This window comes from Schistocerca nitens, chromosome 1 (genome assembly GCF_023898315.1).
Source record: "Schistocerca nitens isolate TAMUIC-IGC-003100 chromosome 1, iqSchNite1.1, whole genome shotgun sequence".
NCBI classification, from domain to species: domain Eukaryota; kingdom Metazoa; phylum Arthropoda; class Insecta; order Orthoptera; family Acrididae; genus Schistocerca; species Schistocerca nitens.
In genome coordinates this window covers 770,893,323-770,912,320 of record NC_064614.1, presented here as the reverse complement: position 1 = coordinate 770,912,320, position 18,998 = coordinate 770,893,323, and the positions used below count along the sequence as shown (strand labels likewise).

At 41.2% G+C, this 18,998-nt stretch overlaps 1 protein-coding gene across 1 annotated transcript in view; it reads right to left on the bottom strand.

Annotated features, from left to right (window-relative positions):
• LOC126261529 (mRNA turnover protein 4 homolog) overlaps window positions 1–18,998 on the bottom strand; it is a 36,652-nt gene that overhangs the window by 9,316 nt on the left and 8,338 nt on the right. The window contains exon 3 of the mRNA XM_049958549.1: window positions 12,278–12,427. Coding sequence (XP_049814506.1) covers window positions 12,278–12,427 — 150 coding nt within the window. The remainder of the gene's footprint in view (window positions 1–12,277; window positions 12,428–18,998) is intronic.

Sequence of the window (18,998 nt, the reverse complement as noted above, 5' to 3'; positions counted from 1 at the left end):
TGGCCATTAAGGCCTTCATCAACAATAGACATAGACACCCCCCCCCCCACACACACACACACCTAACTCAAACGACTGCAGTCTCAGGCAACTGAAACCACACTGTGAGCAGCAGCACCAGTGCATGATGTGAGTGGCAACTGGCTGGGGATAAGGAGGAGGCTGGGGCCGGGAGTGGGAGGGATAGTATGTTGGGGATGGCGGACAGCCAAATGCTGCAGGTTATACGAAGGGCAGAGGAGAGATGGGGAGGGGGGGGGGGGAGTAGCAGAAAAGGAGAGAAGTAAAAAGACTGGGTGTGATAGTGGAATGACGGCTGTGTAGTGCTGGAATGGGGACAGGAAAGGGGCTGGATGGGTGAGGACAGTGAATAAAGAAGGTTGAGGCCAGGAGGGTTAAGGGAATGTAGGGTGAATTGCAGAAAGTGTTCTCGCCTGCACAATACAGAAAAGATGGTGTTGGTTGGAAGGATCCATATGGCACAAGATGCCAAGCAGTCACTGAAACGATGAACGTCATGTTTGGTAGCATGTTCAGCAACAAGGTTGTTCACTTGTTTCTTGACCACAGTCAGTGGCCATTCACGCGGACAGACAGCTTGTTGGCTGTCACGCCCACATAGAATGCAGCACAGTGGTTGCAGCTTTGCTTATAGATTGCATGACTGGTTTCACAGACTGTCTTTGATGAGATAGGTGATGTTCATGACCAAACTGGAGTAGGTGGTGGTGGGAGGATGTATGGGACAGGTCTGTCATCTAGGTCTATTACAGGGATATGAGCCAAGCGGTAAGAGGTTGGGAGCAGGGGTTGTTTAAGGATGGACAAGTATATTGTGACAGTCTTTTTGTTGTGCCTATCTGTGACTCAGCATCTCCACTGTATGGTGAGTATCAACTTTCCTTTTCATAATATTGTTTCAAAACACTAAAGAATAAGAGCAGGAAAAATAATGCATTATGATAAATACACAAATAATTCAGCTAATAAAACAAAGGCCATGTAGAATGTTATAAAAAACGGAAACTTATGAAGACTGCATCACATATAACTGTACCATTACCCCATTACCACAAGAAAATAAAAAAAAAAGATACAAATCCCTTAGAAGCAATCAACACATTTAATAATTTCTTGGCAACTGATGCTGATAATATAATAAAATCAAACATAAATAAGAATATCCACTCCAACAAATATAAAGCAAGCATACATATTAGATCAGTGGACATCAACACTATCACACAAGATGAAGTAGCTAAAGCAATAAATGGAAAAAAAATTCCAACTTAAAAGAGTGCTCACTTCAAGTAGACACTTTCTGTGATTATTGAAAACATCTGAGGTAACTCAGACAAACAGGATGAACCATAATTCCACCAACAAACTTTCAGAGGATTTCAGTGCTACCATCTGAGTATTTTGTTACGAGGAATCCACAGTCTCCAACAGCTTGTTACCGATTTACTGCATTTTGTTTGGTTTTTGCCCCAATTAGTTTTGTATCTGTATTGCATTACAAATAGTGCACAACAATGTCAGTATTGACAGTGCATGCTGTGCATATTATTTCCATTTGCTCACAATAGCTGCTATTCACAAAAGTAATGCCCTCCTTATCTCATTGTTCTGATGACTGCATTCAGTGCTGCTTATATCTGTCTATTGTTTCGTTTTCCATAGGTGTTAGTTGTGTGCTAACAGTGATACACAGCAGTATTATGGATAAGTTTACGGACTGTAATGGAACAGTAGCACAATGAAGTTGTGTTCAGCTGTTCCCACTCACTACAGCCAGCAGATTTCCCATTTAGAGTGTCATTTGCAAATTAGTTCCTATAGCAACATACAGAAAACACCAATTTTTCTGCTTTTGTGTTATTTACACTTGAGGGCACATTTACATGAGAGAGATGTTCAACAGTCTCATGTTTACATGAGGGGGCATGTTCAACAGTAGGACTAGCCAGGTGTGGAATGATTGAAATCCACATGCACAGGTGTGTCAATCCTATCAACAGAAGTTTGCCGTTAACGTACAAGGGGGTTTCACAAACAAGTTTGTGACTCGACCTTACCTATTTACTGATAAACTGAACGGAGTCTTGCACAAAATGGTCCTTTAACTCGTCCTCCCACACTTCCTAGAAGAAGTGTCATTGAGAATATTTGCTTATGTAGTTTCAATATGATGGGGTGCTGGCATACATTGCAATATGTTACGAACCACATTTAAGTACAGTTTGTATGACAATATAATATTGGTCACAGTAGTCAATGGGCAGATCGGTCACAAGACAAGAAACCAATGGACTACTTCTGGGGGTGCAAAAGGATAAGCCTAGTTTATGAAGCTCCAATAGATACTAGCAGGAAAATTTAAGTACAGTAGAGCTCTGGTAATTTGAGCAACAGCAAATCAAGGTTCCATGTAATTTGAGCTGGTCATAAGAAAATTGAAATTTTACATAAAACTTTAGTAAAAACTCGTTTTCATATGTTGTCTGCATTTATGTTTTACACACGAGTGTGTTACATTTTCAACTTTCTTTCAATTTTCCATGTACAAGACAAATAAAACTGTCCCACTTAAAAGTTTTTGTACATAATGCACAGACATAACCTTGGTCTCACAGTGCTAATGCATTTCTATTACAGATGGACAGGTACCATTATGTTTGGAGGAGTCTGATTGCTCTTTCTTTGTTGACCCTTCACTAATTGGAATCGCCTTACGATAATTGTACAATGCATATCATCCTTATTGTTACCCCTATTGTTGTGCATATTTGGCAACATTTGTCATTCAAATAAGTAACAATACAGTAACAACATAATGAATAGAATAATTGCTACTCACCACAAAGTGGAGATGCTGAGTTGCAGAAAGGCGCAACAAAAAGACTGCCAGAAAGTAAACTTTCGACCATCAAGGCCTTTGTCAAAAGCAAACAACATATGCACACAAATGCAACTCACACACACATGACCACAGTCTCTGGCAGCTGGAGCCAGACTATGAGCAGCAGGGCATTATGGGAGAGACAACTGGATAGGGGTAAGGAAGAGGCTGGGGCAGGGAGGGGAAGGGGTAACAGGATAGGGGTGGGGGATGGTACAGTGCTGCTGGGGGTGTGCAGGGATGAGGTGGAGAGTGGGGCAGCTAGGGGCAGTCAGGAGACGGAGGGCAGGGGGTTAGCAGAAAAGGAGAGAAGTAAAAAGACTCAGTAAGTTGGTGGAATAGAGGGGTGTGTAGTGCTGGAATGGGAACTGGAAATGGCTAGATAGGTAAGGACAATGACTAATGAAGGTTGAGACCAGGACCACCCTGTTGCTGAGCATGCCACCAAACACTGCTTCACAGCCTGTGCCACCTGGATCCTTCCCACCAACACCAGCTTTTCTGAATTGTGCAATATATCCTGCGTTCGCAAGACCTCCTGGCATCAACCTTCGTTAGTCATTGTCCTTACCCATCTAGCCCTTGCCTGTTCCCATTCCAACAATGTACCCAGTCTATCTACTTTTCTCCTTCCCCCCCCCCCTCCCCTTTCTCTGCTCTCCCGCCTCCATCTAACCAATTGCACCTAGCTTCCCCAATCTCCACCTCGTCCCTGCAGGCTCCCAGCTGCACTTTATTGTCCCCCACCCCTACTGTGCTATCCCTCCCCCTCCCCGCCAGAGCCTCCTCCTTACCCTCACCCAGCTGCCTCTTCCATAATGCCCTGCTGCTTGCAGTCTGGCTCCAGCTGACACGCAATACCTTCTCTCCATCCATAAAATTCTCCTGCTATCCAATCCCAAATTCCTGGATCCCATATCACATATTGAAACTCTTGCCCTCTAGGAACTAGAGCAACAAGCACAATGCCACCTCAAAAACATTTCCAACCTGCTCAACAACTACTCCCACCTTGGGCTAACAATGTCCACCACCTCTATAACAACTTCCAAAACTCCCCCATGTCCCCTCACAGCAGACAAGCCCTGTCTCTCAGACCTACTACATTTAACCCACCCTCCAAAACTCCCTCCCACCACTACACAGAATCCAGAATCGAAACAGACCCAAAACACAGTCATGAAACTTCTCTCGAAAAGCCTTAGCCCCACAGAAGTATCAGTCCTTTCCAAAGGTCTCACCTTTTGCTCCACCCTCAAATTCAATCCTGCAGAACTTTAAGACTTTCACCACTAACCCCACCAATCAAACTCAACCAAAGACCAATGTTGAACCCTGCCTGACACAGTTCACTCCTCCATCCAACCTTGATCCACCCCCACTGCCCCCCCAAAGCAACCTCCCCCCCCCCCCTCCCCACTTGTTAACTTTCCAGAATTTCTTAACCCCAAACCTTGCCTCACCATCATTCCAAAAATTCCCCAACATGCAAACTAATTAACATCTGCAGAAAGATTGCAATCCACCACCTAAAAGCTGATCCCAACTAACCTTATAATCCTACCAGCTGACCAAGACTCTACCATTGCTGTTTTGAACCGCAAGGATTACTTGGCAGAAGGACACTGCTAGCTGTCATATTCATCCATCTACAAACCCTGCCACAGTGACTCCATTCCAGAAATCCAGCAGGATCTCCAGTCTCTCCTCAAATCCTTAGGCCCACCCCAGAAACTCTCCCCAGAGTCAATCTCTCTTCTCACCCCTACTACTCCCCGGACTCCTACCTTCTTCATGCTTCCTAAAGCCCATAAACCCAATCACACAAGACGCCTCATTGTGGCTGGTTACTGTGCCCCCACTAAGAGAATCTCTGCTCTCATAGACCAACACCTTCAACCTATTACCCGCTGGAACCTACCCTCCTATATGAAAAAGATACCAACCATTTCCTCCACCGACTCTCCACAGTTCCTGTTCCTTTACCACACGGTTGCCTGCTTGTCACTATCGATGCCACATCCCTATGAAATAAGATCATCCATGCCCTTGGCCTTACTGCCTCCCAATGCCCAACGGAATCCGAACCTTCCTAGTCGCCATGACCAACTATATCCTCACCCCTGGGATATGGCTATAGGCACTTGCATGGCACCATCCTATGCCAACCTGTTCATGGGACATCTAGAGGTATCCTTCCTAAATACTCCTCACCTGTTTCAGATTCACGGATGACATTTTAGTGATCCGGATCGAGGTTGCGGACACCCTATTCACATTCCTGCAGAACCTGAACACTTTCTCCCCCATTTGCTTCACCTGTTACTACTCAGCCCATCAAGCCACCTTCCTCGATGTCGACATCCACTTCAAAGATGACTATATTATGTACCTCTGTCTGTATCAAACCTACTAACCACCAGCAATACCTCCACTTCAACAGCTGCCACCCATTCCGTACTGAGGAGTCCCTTCCATACAGCCTAGCCACCCATGGCCGTTGCATCCGTAATGACAAGCAATCCCTCTCTAAGTATACCGAGGGTCTCACTGAGGCCTTTACAGATCGTAATTACCCTACCAACCTTGTACAAAAACAAATCTCCCGTGCCTTATCTTTCCAGTCACCCAACACCTCCCAAAGCTCCACCGTCTGTCCATAAGAGGAGCATTCCTCTTGTGACTCAGTACCAACCAGGACTGGGGCAACTGAATTACAGCGTTTCAACTGCCTCTCGTTGTGTCCTGAAATGAGAAACGCCCTACCCACTATCCTTCCCACTCCTCCCACAGTGGATCCTGCCGCCCACCAAACCTACACAATATCCTAGTCCATCCCTACACAACCCTCGCTCCCAACCCCTTGCCACATGGCTCATATACTTTAAGAGGCCTAGATATGAGACCTGTCCCATATGTCCTGCCACAACCACCGACTCCAGTCCTTTCACAAATATCGCATATACCATCAAAGGCAGGGCTACCAGTGAAACCAGTCATGTGATCTACACCACTGTGCTGCATTATACACGAGTTTGATGTTTGGTTTGTGGGACACTCAACTGTGTGGTCATCAGCACCCATACAAAGTCCCACTTTTTACACAGTCCAATCTAACCATTATTACGAATCACAATGATGAAGTGATGAGGACAACACAAACACCCAGTCCCCAGGCAGAGCAAATCCCCAACTCAGCCAGGAGTCAAGCCCGGGACCGCATTCTACGTGGGCACAAGTGTCTGTCTGCATTAATGGCCACCAATAAACTGTGGCCAACAAACAACTGGACCACCCTGTTGTTGAGCATGCTGCCAGATTTGATGTCCTTCATTTCAATGACTGACTCACACCCTATGCCATCTGGATCCTTCCCACCAACATCAGCTTTTCTGAATTTTGTAGGTGGGAACTTGTTCTGCAATACATCCTATCACATGTTCCCATAACCTTCCTTGCCTCAACCTTCACTTGTCACTGTCCTTACTCATCTAGTCCTCCACTGTTCCCATTTCAGCACTACACAGCCCTCTACTCCACAAGTCTTTTTACTTCTCTCCTTTTCCGCTAAACCCCCTCCCCCCTCTCTGCCCTGCCCTCCATCTACGCAGTCTGGCTCCAGCTGTGTTACGTTTGTGCGAGTTGCGTGAGCATGTGCATGTCTGTACGTTGTTTATTTTGGACAAAGGCCCTGTTGGTTGAAAGCTAACTTTCCTGTAGTCATTGTTGTGCCTTTAAGAGACTCAGCATCTCTGCTTTATGGTGAGTAGCAACTATCCTTTTCATTATATTGTTACATTCAATCCTGGATTTTCCATTGTTTGTTTTTAACAATACAGATAACATTTCAGTTCACAACATTGGCTGACACTGCTGTATGTACTGTAGTGAGCCCACCTGTGTCATGTTAATTTTAAAGTGTTGTTGTATGTATAGTGTGCTGTACCTATGTAATTGTGTGTTTCTTAATGTCTTAATTCCTACATTACAATGAGTGGTAGGAACAAGAGAGAAAATTTGTGCTGTTGTATGTGAAAGTGGAGGTTTTGAAAAGACTAATCAAAGAAGAAACATTAAAAAAACTTACTGCTGATTATGGATTCAGTGATGTGACAGTTGGAGATGGGTGTAGAAACAGAGAAAAAATTGAGAAGTTTTCATTAAACATGTTTTCTATTTTGTCATTTAAGTTTTCATTAAACATGTTTTCTATTTCGTCATTTGAATGGAAGTCAATAAAGAAATTGAGTATGAAAAAACAATTGAAGATTTTTTTTAATTTGGTTTACTCAACAAGGACAAAAAGAAAATCCAATTTTGGGGCCTACTCTGCAACAAAAAGCTGTATTTTTTAGAAATGAGCTAAAGGAATTTGAGGACGATTTTACTGCAAGTTTAGCATGCTTGGATAGGTGGAAGAAGTGATACAGCACAAGGCATCTAGAAATTTGCGGTGAAATACTTTCTGTGGGTTCTCACATTGTTACACAATTTTCTGAGAAATTAAGAGAATTAAGGGCTACAAAAAATGTAAAGAGAGGTTAACAGTTCTTGCTGCAATGAATGCAAGTGGAGACCATAAACAGAAGCTGCTGGTGATAGGGAAGTCTGCTGAGCCTAGAGCTTTAAAAAATATAACCGATTCTGCACTGGGCTGTTACACATTTAAAAACATTATCCACAAATGCAATGGAGGCCCAATGGTACAGACAGGCTGCCATGTCATCCTCAGCCGTAGGCATCCTTGGATGTGAATAAAAGTTGTTGTGACTCGTGACAGTACTTCTCAGTAACATAGCTCCCCAATTGGTCTCACAAGGGCTGAGTTCACCCTGCTTCCCAACAGCACTCAGCAGACCCGGACGGTTACCCATCGGAGTGCTAGCCAAGCCCAACAACACTTAACTTTGACGATCTGGCGGGGAATGGTGTCACCACCGCAGTAAGGCCATTGGCACGTCTGCTACACAAGTCCACCAAAAATTTCCATCAGATGCTTTTACAAACACTAGAAGGTGAAGGAACCATCAAAGAATTTCTAAGAAACTACAATACAAGCTGTGGTTTATGGGCTAGCTGATTCGTGGTCTGAAATAAAGATGGAGACACTACATGGAACCACATTTTAGGGAATGAAACGGTTACCTACAATCCAGTTGAAGATGACATACCACTGGCAGAACTGATGAAATAGCTCACTGAATGTGAAAATGCAAATGTGAGTGTTGTTTCAGCATGGATGAAAGTGATGAACTGTCTGAAGTGACCAATCTTGCAATTGCTGAAATGGTTAGTGAACTCACTGATGACAGTGACAGCAAGCAATTGCCTGAAGAAACTGCACCAGTGATCGCTCACACCAAGGGTTTGGCAGCAGTATATGTGGCATTGCGTTGTATCAAACAGCAAGCTGAAGCTACTCCAACTGACACCATGCTTCTTATAAGATGGCGTGACATTGCTGCTAAAAACAATGTTATATTTTAAAACAAAGGACTATTGACAATTTCTTTAAAATGTAACTTAATGCAACTTGGAAATGCATGCCCATGTATGTACATGTAACACAGGTATGTATTATGTTGTTTTTTATTTATTTTAATCGTTACTGAGTTCATTGAACATTTATTCACAATTTACCCGTTGATTAGTGATATTTCTGTATTATCCGAGTTTTTTTGTAATTTGAGGTAGCCTCAGCCCCAATTAGTTCTAATTACCGGGGCTCTACTGTAGTACACCATACTACTGTAATTCTTGCATCTGTATGACAGTTGATGGTATATTGCTGTGCAATGTCGTGGTTGACTTTTGAACAATACCTGTAAGGCAACAGTTCTGCGGTTGTTTCGTGCTGCACTGTAGATTGCCAGAATATACTGTGTACATTGTGCACATTTCGTCCGACAGCTCTTTAATTACTGTCTGTTATGTTGTACGTTTTCTTACAGCATGTCACAGGCTTCTCCATTGTACACCATAGAAACAAGGGTGACTGCAGTAACAAACCAAATAAATCACAATTACATCATTAGTCTGTAACGAACCGCTGGAGACCATGGGTTCCTCATAACAAAATACTCAGAATGTATCCCTTAACAACCTCTGAAAGCTTGATAGTCAAGTTCCGGGATCATCCTGCATAAAAAAAGGTGAGAGAGAGAGAAAGAAAATAACTACAACCTTACCATAATTTCCTTTTGCACAATGTCTTTCGATTATGGTTGGGGAGAATTATTAGGTAGTCAGGCTTAATATAGATACATAATTTATTATGTTCGACTAACTTATGAAATTTGTACATAAAAACAGAATACTATGCAATGAACAACACATATTCAGAAATAAGGCCAATTATAACTACAATATGGAAAGGATAGATTGCTATTCACTATACTGAGGTGGTGCTGGTTCACAGACAGGCAGAATGAAAAAGAATGCTAGAAATATTTCAGCTTTTGGGAAAAGTCCTTCTTCAGAAGTAGAAAACGAAAACACACACACACACACACACACACACACACACACACAGTCTCCGGGCATTAAGCCCAACTGCAAATGACTGAGCAGTAAGCTAACTGGGATGCGTAGTGGGGGTAAGGACGAGATGTGGCATGGGGAGGGGAAGGGACAGCAGGTTTGGGGTAGGGAAGATGCCAGTGCCACCTTTGGGAGCATAATGGGACCTATCCCCACAATGTCCCTGGGTAATGAGTGTGCCCTTCTTTTCTTTCCTCCGTGAGACAGAACTAATTGTTCCAAAAGCTACAAACAGCTTTTTCACATTGCTAGGAGAACTAGAATTTTGTCCCCTGATGGCAAGTACTGCAACCATTTTGTCTGTATAGCTTTAGAGTTCTTCGAGTGACTTTTCCTTATGATACACGATGAAAATATCTCTGCATGTTGCAGTGACTTAATTGATATTAACAACATTTTAGTTTTAGGCTCTGGTAAATACAGCTCCAATGTCAACTTGATCTGCAGAACAGTTTTGTTCATAAAGCTTTTTAAAGTACTCCTGTGTTTCACATTAAGACTGATAAAACAGATTACCATGCCATAGTAAGATTCTTTTATTTTGGACAGATAATCGCTGAAAGTTAGTACAGGGTGAAGAAGGAGCCTGCTGATTAGCTTTCAATAGTCAGAAATGAGCAGCTGAATCCAAACACTGACATACTTCACTCTATAGTGATCCATCCCACGGACATCTCTAATTTGCGAACACATGTGAAAATATCAACAACATGAATGGTGTGGTACTGTACAATTGGCAAATATATGTGACACTGACATGACACATGTGCAAAAAGAACTTTCACTCTGTAGCTGAGTGTGTACCAATTTGAAACCTGCAGTTAGATTAAAACTGTGGACCAAACTGGGACTAAAACCAGGAACCACAAGCTTGTTAGAAAAGCATGGTAAAACGGAATCACAGAATTAAGAATGAAAGAGCTTCATGCAAGATAAGAGCTAAATTTGGTAAATGCTGATTAAAATCAAGTGTGAAAATCAATTTACTAGCAATGTTTGTACTATTAACAATATCTCGATAATTCTGTGCACTGATCTGTTACTCTGGATGACATATGGGTCCACCACTTCACACCATAAATGAAACCCCTATCATAGCTGATAGCTTCAGTAAAGAAGGCTGGCACATAACTATCTGAATGTTGCAACATGTTTTGGAAAAAGTCATCTTTTATTTTCTTCCCACTCCAATTTTTTCTGCTTGCTTTCCCAACATTTTCCTTTTATAGAAAATAAAAACAGAAGGGCAAGTACAAAAAGCTAGAGGTAGGGGGGAGAATCCAGATAGCCTGAGCCATCGGGATCCTCCCCTCCACCACCAGCTTTCCTGAACTACACAGATGGGAGCTATCACTACAAAACATTCTCAAAATTGTTCCAGCCTCAACTTACAGTAACATACTACCCACATACACTCCACCCAACAGTTTCCACCCCTCCTGTCCTACCACCTCCTTGCTACTCTCAGTGTCCTACCCTCTTTGTGCATTGCCCTCTGCCAATGCACCTGCTCATCTTTCCCCGCACCACTTTTCACTCCATTCCCTCTCCCACTTCCCCACAGCCTCCCGTCACTGTGCCTTTGGTGGTCTAGGCCCTAAACTCCACCAGATAGTGCTCTTCTCTCCCCCCACCCATATACTGCTACCCCTAGCCACTCTAGACTGCTGCTTCCATTCCACATGACAGTTGCATTCTGATCCAGCTGCCAGAGACGATGGTGATGTGTGCACAAGGTGTGCTTGCTTGACTCAATGAACGTGTGTGTGTGTGTGTGTGTGTGTGTGTGTGTGTGTGTGTGTGTGTTCTTTTTCTGCTGAAGGCTGTTGCTGAAAAGTAACATGCTAGTGTCTTAATCCCTTAATGTGGAGTGTTGCGAATTTGCATATACCGGTGCTGTGCTAATAACGGGAAGGTTAACTGTTTTTGAATGCCAGTGCCAGTTGATGCTCATTCTTCATGAAGCTACAAATACTTCTGACAATTGCTGCATTCTCCTGGGCATTTCGGTTACCTCTAAAGCATCACATTTTTTTATTTTCATTTTTCATCCAGAAATGTATTCAGGAATTAAAGGGGGTTAATTGTACCTGTCTGCAGTTTAACATGTTGTCTTTATGATAAGTAGCAATCTACCTTCTCCTTATATTGTTGGTAATCACAAATTTTCACTTTGCAGAGTTTTTTTTCCTTTACTTGTACTCTGAAACTTTCCTTCTTGTCAATTTTCATGATTCTAGGTTAACGGAAAGTATCCTGTACGTTTTGATGAGCAAGTTTGTGAGTGTTGAAATATGTAACATAAATGCCCATATCTTCTGAATACATTTACATATAAACTTAAATGTTGCAAACTGCCAAGGGATCACAGATCTTAGTATGCTATGTAAATTTCAACTGGATACCTCTACCCATTCCTAAGAAGAAGTGTTGTTTACAGTCAGACCGACAGATAGGTGGACAACAAAGTGATCCTATAAGTGCTCCATTTTTACCGACTGAGGTATAGAATCATAAAAAACGTTTACCACTACTTTCTTGCAAATAATATACACCATTCTCTTAGTAAGATGACATACTTTGTATAGCCAGTCATGATACTGAAGACTGGCATACTTTACAATAGACATATTAAATCACAAAAACAAATGGTAATGATACATTACAACAAACATGAGTTGCTTAAACAACAGCTCTTGCAAACAATTTGAACATATAATAGCCATTTTCTCCCATTAAAGCTGAAGCTTCAGCAGTGACCATATCTACTGTGTTAAAATTATTCTATGAAAATAATAATAATAATAATAATAATAATAATAAATGTATACTCACTCAAGCACTTCCTCTTTTGTTTTATTAGTGAACAACAAACCGCACTGACCACGCAACTGCTTTGCCAACTTGTGCAGATTATCCTGTACTTCAGTCTCTGCAGTCTTCCCTAGACCCAAAGCCATTACTTTGTTCTTTCCAAAAAAGAATCTGTGAATAAAATATCTATTTATAACATGACTATTTATACAAATCAATACCAATACTTAAAATTTTAATAAAGGTAAGAACAACAGGACTACCATTACAGAATTATATAATGTAAACAATGGTCACTCTCAATATAAAATGGCACTATTGTTCGTAGACGTCTACAACACCTTCTGTGAGAAGGAAATGGTCCCTTTTTTCAACTTCACTGCTTTCCAGAATTGCTCTGAAATGAGCCAGCTCTTGAGGAACTGTAAGCACTTTAAGTTACTGCCCGCGGCTTGTGTACGGTTATTAAAACTCCTCACTAAACTTTTTAAATGATTTGGTTTAGCAAGTAACAGTGTGCAAATCTATTATTGTGAATATGAAAATTCATCACCTCACCATTTCTTCTTGTTACTTTCGAAGTTTTCATACTGGACATGTGATGATTTTATGTGATGACCAGACAATCAGTGGAAGCATTATACTTTTATTTTAAAAAAAATTGTGATTGAGGTTTCTGTGACTTGAGTAGTCAGAGTCAGCCACAGCCAGTCACAATCCTCCTCGAGTGACACATGCTTTCTGTGATACTTGGTTTGTAGGTTCAAGCAGAACTTCATCAATCAAGAGCATTGGATGGAGAGGGGAGGGAGGGGAGAAGGGCAATACTGAGAGATATTGAGTCATCTGTTTCACTTCTCCAAAAATGTATTCATTTTTCACTTTATTAAATCAAAGCTACTTCAGTTTATGAAGTTAGTTTATTTACTATTACTATTAATTTTTCTATTCTGATTCATACATTGAAAAATACTATAACTATTTTTTTCTACCCGACACATTCTTCCTCGAGTGATTTTGAAAAAATTCAGTTCAAAAACTGATCCTTTCATGTCTTACAGTCTCACATCACAATTTGAAAGTAAACTGGCTATCTTTTCTTTACTGTTTGTAAACATATTTGCATTGTAACGTATTTGCTTATCAGGTTTGTGCCAGCAGATACCACAAGCGATTCCATTCTGTCAATGTCTGCTCCTATAAAAAAAATGTTCACAAGATGGGTGCAGAATGCTTGAGAATTTTTATCTTCGAGTGCAAATCCACCCCCAAAAAGTTGACTGTAGGACTGGATAAAAAGATGTAGGATCCTATACCAGTACTACCCAGCACTCAAACTGCCCTCAACAGTAACAGAGGTAGCCAACATCTGTACACGATACAAGCATAAAAGATGACTGGCACCACCTTCTTGCTTAACCCATAGGATTGCATGCACGAGAAGTGCACTAGCACCTGTTCATCTCCACATTCTTCTATGATAACAGGAATCGCACAAATCTTGAACTTCAGAACCACTTACCCACATTCCATACTCTCCCTTGTCCACCCCATCTGTGCACCCTGCTGCTAAGACATTTGTATTGTAATTTTTAATGGACACTTATGGGCATAAGCTTCTACTGTCCCGAGTAACACAAACCTCCCAGTTGCCTCCAAACAAAGAGAGTACACTTCAATTACACCCTCCTCAAGATACCTGGGAGCCATTATTTACAGATACACTATGTGACCAAGTGTCCGGACACCCCCGAAAACGTACATTTTTCGTATTAGGTGCATGTGCTGCCACCTACTGTCAGGTACTCCATATCAGCGACCTCAATATTCATTAGACACCGTGAGAGAGCAGAATGAGGCACTCCGCAGAACTCAAGGACTTCGAATGTGGTCAGGTGACTGGTTGTCACTTGTGTCTATGTCTGTATGCGAGATTCCCCACTCCTAAACATCCCTACGTCCACTGTTTCCGATGTGACAGTGAAGAGGAAACATGAAGGGACATGTACAGCACAGAAGCGTACAGGCCAACCTCGTCTGTTGACTGACAGAGACCGCCGACAGTTTAGGAGGGTTGTAATGTGTAATAGGCCAACATCTACCCAGACCATAACACAGGAATTCCAAACTGCATCAGGACCCACTGCAAGCTTGGTGTAAGGAGCATAAATACTGCATGATTGAACAGTGGAAAACCATTGTGTGGAATGACGAATCACAGTACACAATGTGGCGATCCGATGGCAGGGTGTGGGTATGGCGGATGTCCGGTGAAAGTCATCTGCCAGCGTGCATAGTGCCAACAGTAAAATTCGGAGGCGGTGGCGTTATGGTGTGGTCCTGTTTTTCGTGGAGGGGATTTGCACCCCTTGTTGTTTGGCGTGGCACTATCACAGCACAGGCCTATATTGATGTTTTAAGCGCCTTCTTGCTTCCCCACTGTTGAGCAATTTGGGGATGGTAACTGCATCTTTCAACACAATCTAGCACCTGTTCATAACGCACAGCTTGTGGTGGAGTGGTTGCATGACAATAACATCCCTGTAATGGACTGGCCTGCACAGATTCCTGACCTAAATCCTATAGAAAACTTTTGGGATGTTTTGGGACGCCGACTTCATGCCAGGCCTCACCGACCAACATTGAAACCTCTCCTCAGTGCAGCACTCCATGAAGAATGGGCTGCTATTGCCCAAGAAACCTTCCAGCACCTGATTGAACATATGCCTACAAGAGAAGAAGCTGTCATCAAGGGTAAGGATGGGCCAACACCATACTGGATTCCAGCATTACCAATGGAAGGCGCTACGAACTTTTAAGTCATTTTCAGCCAGGTGTCCGGATACTTTTGATCACATAGTGTAGCTGGTGTTGACCACGCTTTCCACTATGAGGCAGATCTTCAATACTTTGTGTAATGACAGCAATCAAATGTGCAACTGACATCTCTGTCGTGTATGTCAATTCCACAGGCAATTTCCCGTATACCTATCTGGTAGATAACATAAGTTTGCTGATGATGTGAGCACAGTCTATGTGTAAAATGATCCTTTTGAGCCATGTTTATAGACTAAACTATGTACATGAACCGTATTATTCCACTTACGATTGGAAACAGAAGCCCTGTCTAACTTGCTCTGCATATTAAATTAACAGAAAATAACAGACCATTGCTATACTGCTTAATGCTGTTCATGCTCCTGCAACCTACATTTAACAAAGTTACAGGGAAATGCTGATTCTTTGGAAAAAAAATCTGTTGAATCCTCAGTTATATCAAACAGCTGCTTTTTATCTCCTATGCACTTGATTACATTGCTATTTTTAAAGAAAACAGTTACCTGCATCTCTAAATAATGAAACCTGCTTACAGTACATTAACACTCTTCATGCAGCTGCATAAAGAATATAGCTACTTGCCAGGTACCTAACAACATATTCAATCTTTGAATCTAACAATCCAGGTAATCTGTAGACAGGTGGCTCATGAGGTGTACTTTTTCTATTGAACTACTGGGGATTACCAAATCCTTGCTTGATGTTAAGTGGAAGATTGATGAATAACTTTGCACAAGAGTATACATGACTCCACTCTCAACCCAAGACAAACAGGCAAACTCTAGACGACAATTATTTTTGTGTTTATATTGTGATAACATAGATCAGTTCAGCTAAACTGGTTTTTATTATTAGAAATAAATAATAGAAAGGTAACAATGAATTTAACAACTTATTTCATTTACCAAACAAAGAGAATTAAATCCACTGTCAACTGCAGCACTTCCCTGTCACTGTCTAGGGGTAATGCAAGAGAATTTCCATGTTTCCTATATTCCACAGATATGAACTCTGTTCTCCCCCTTTCTACTTTTTCTTTTTTAGGTATTAGAATCATATGGCTTGGAGAGTTTTACATAATCTGTTGACTTTGACATTATGACATATCTGGTGACACTAACTCATTTCAATTTTTTATGATCATATGAACTGTAGTGAAACTGAAATGACAAAAATCTTAGACCAAAAGAAGTTCAACAATCTTTAGTGTTATCTAGTTTGCCAGCATTTCACAGTGGTACTCCAAGAAGCTGATACAGTGGACCCGCGCACACGAAAAATATCTTTTACATATCAGTACAAGTGATGAACGAAAGACACCTGAAAGTGGATATAAAATTAACACATGTCTTTGATAAGAAGATGTAATTTTCTGATGTCTTTCAAATGCCAGGTTTTAGGAGCAGCACTCAATCATGGCATGATGAAGCAATAAGCAATGTTGGGGAGGGAGGGGGGCAGGGGCAGGAGGAATTCTGACAAAACGGAATTGTAGATAAACATTAATGGATAAATAATGTACATCCATTTCTTGTGTACAAGGAGAGCTACAATAAACTGCTTCACGTAATAAAATGAGTTCTTCAAGGTAATTTGGCTTCTAATCTTTTTAAAAAGGTATGAAGTACACTTCATGCAAAGGTGGAAAGAGGAACATTTTACTTATAGGCATAGCAATATCCAACACTGTGGTATCTGAACCACTATACCCTTTTCATCATCAGTTAAACACTGAAATATCCCATTTTACTATGTTTTCCTCCCTATATGTTGATAAATCATTGGATCTCCCCCCATCCTAACTCAAACCACTCTATATTAAGTAGTCACATACAATTACAAGGGTACATTTATGCTACAGACTCATTCCTCTAATAATATAATAGGCACATTTAACCAGAAGCATCACAACTGTCACCTCCTCATGTTGCCTGCAGTGGGCAGTTAATGCTCCTTCCTGCAGAAGTAATGCATTCAACATAAACACTTCTATAAAATCAGATTTAATTTATGTCATTTGCAATGTCAGTAGCAACAGATTTTTCCTACAAACTTGTAAACATTCAGCACAATCTGTTACTCAACCATTTTTGTCAGGTCTCTGCATCTGTGGAAAACACAAGCAACTTTACACATTTCCATATTAATTACCAGCGAGACCACAAAGGCCTGCTTGCTGGGAGAGGGGAAGTGATTCTACAGTGAGATATGAAACAATATCTACATGGATTAAAAATTTCAGATGATTAATAGCTAAAACACTACAGACTTTCAAAGCTGTAGTGTACCTCTGTGTGTCATTCACACTAGGATTACAATAAAATATCTAATATATTAATGGGTCCTATGTCCAGCAGCATTACAAGCTCTGTTGGATGTGCACAGTGACCGACAGTCAATCGCTGAGCGAGCGTTCATTTTTTACATTAGTATAGTTTCATCATTTGATCTGGCTCAGATGACACAACGGAGTGATACGTAGACACAAAGACAGTATTTGCTGACAACATGGAATTGTATGGCTATGGCTCAATCAGAGAAAACTACCTGCTGGATTTCCAGATGTGTGTACAGTGGTGCACACCACTACCAATACACAAGGTAGTAAGTGAGTACTATAATCAATCCTAATACAGAAGAAATTATTGAAAATGTTTTTGAAGGGGGGATCATTTGTTCAATTCTGCACAGCAATTTGAAAATTGTATACAATCAGAAGCTTGTAAGACACAATCTTCAAAAATGTTTGATGTACACTCTGTTGGGTGAATGATAGGCGGACCATTCTGAAGCTTCTTAAATGACTAACTGCATGTTAAGAACTACAAATTTTGCAGTTCCTACCACTGTGAAGTCTGTAAGTCAGCATTTTATGTCTCTCATCTGCAACATCATGCAAAATTATACTCCAAGGCAATTTCATCACACACAACATTTAATTAAGAGTATGTAGCGCACAGCTCCTGACATCTTCGTGATAAATAAGAAGTTCAGCTCTTACCTAATTTGATTAAATTTCCAACCAAAACTGAAATACAATAATGCCAAAATTTCAATATTAAGACCAAAGATAGGCTCTTTTTTTCTCTCCAAGCACTAAATGTTCACTCACATCCTTCCACAATGATATAATGGTGAAAAATGCATCAACATGTCAAAATCAATTTTAAAAATACATAAAAAAGCTACATTTTCACATTTTATTTTAGTTCAATGACAATGTTTTATTTTGAAATTTGTCTCTTGCACAAAATAACACATATACTGATGTTAGCAATAAAGTATTTCTCATTACTGTTATAATGTTTTGCAAGAACAATTTCCATCTATGAAATTCAGAGAAGCTGATGTGGAGGAAAGAGGGAGGGAGATAGAAATGACACAGGTATTGAAACAAACACCAAAGCTAAGCAGGTTTTGCTCAGTGGCATGCACTACCTCCAATGGGTACCCAACTTTCTTCTAGGCTACAGCCTGGCAGAGAGCATCCATTCTGGTACACAGTCTATTGGTAATCATGTCCACCTGCTGTGCAAATGTTGCAGTGAAGTTGACATATGAAACAACTTCCTTCACTTCCAGGTGACACTGCCTCTGGCCCATGATAGGTCTGAAATATGATGTGACGTGTGGATTTAAAGGCCAGGTCTTGCAGCTTGGCTCCTCAAAGGGGTATCAGCCATGTGACAAAGTGCTGGGATAAGCAACTGGGATGTATGATTTCATTTCAGGGTGGAATCATCAGCTACTGAAACCCTGGTGCAGAATTTGCTGTTACAGTATTGTGTGATAGAAGGGATGCTCCAACCTAGCCTCATTAAGTTCCTTCCCAATAAAACACACCTCTCTAAAGAGGAAAGAGCAGCCATCAATAGTCCTAAAAGAGAGATGCAATTTTGATTAT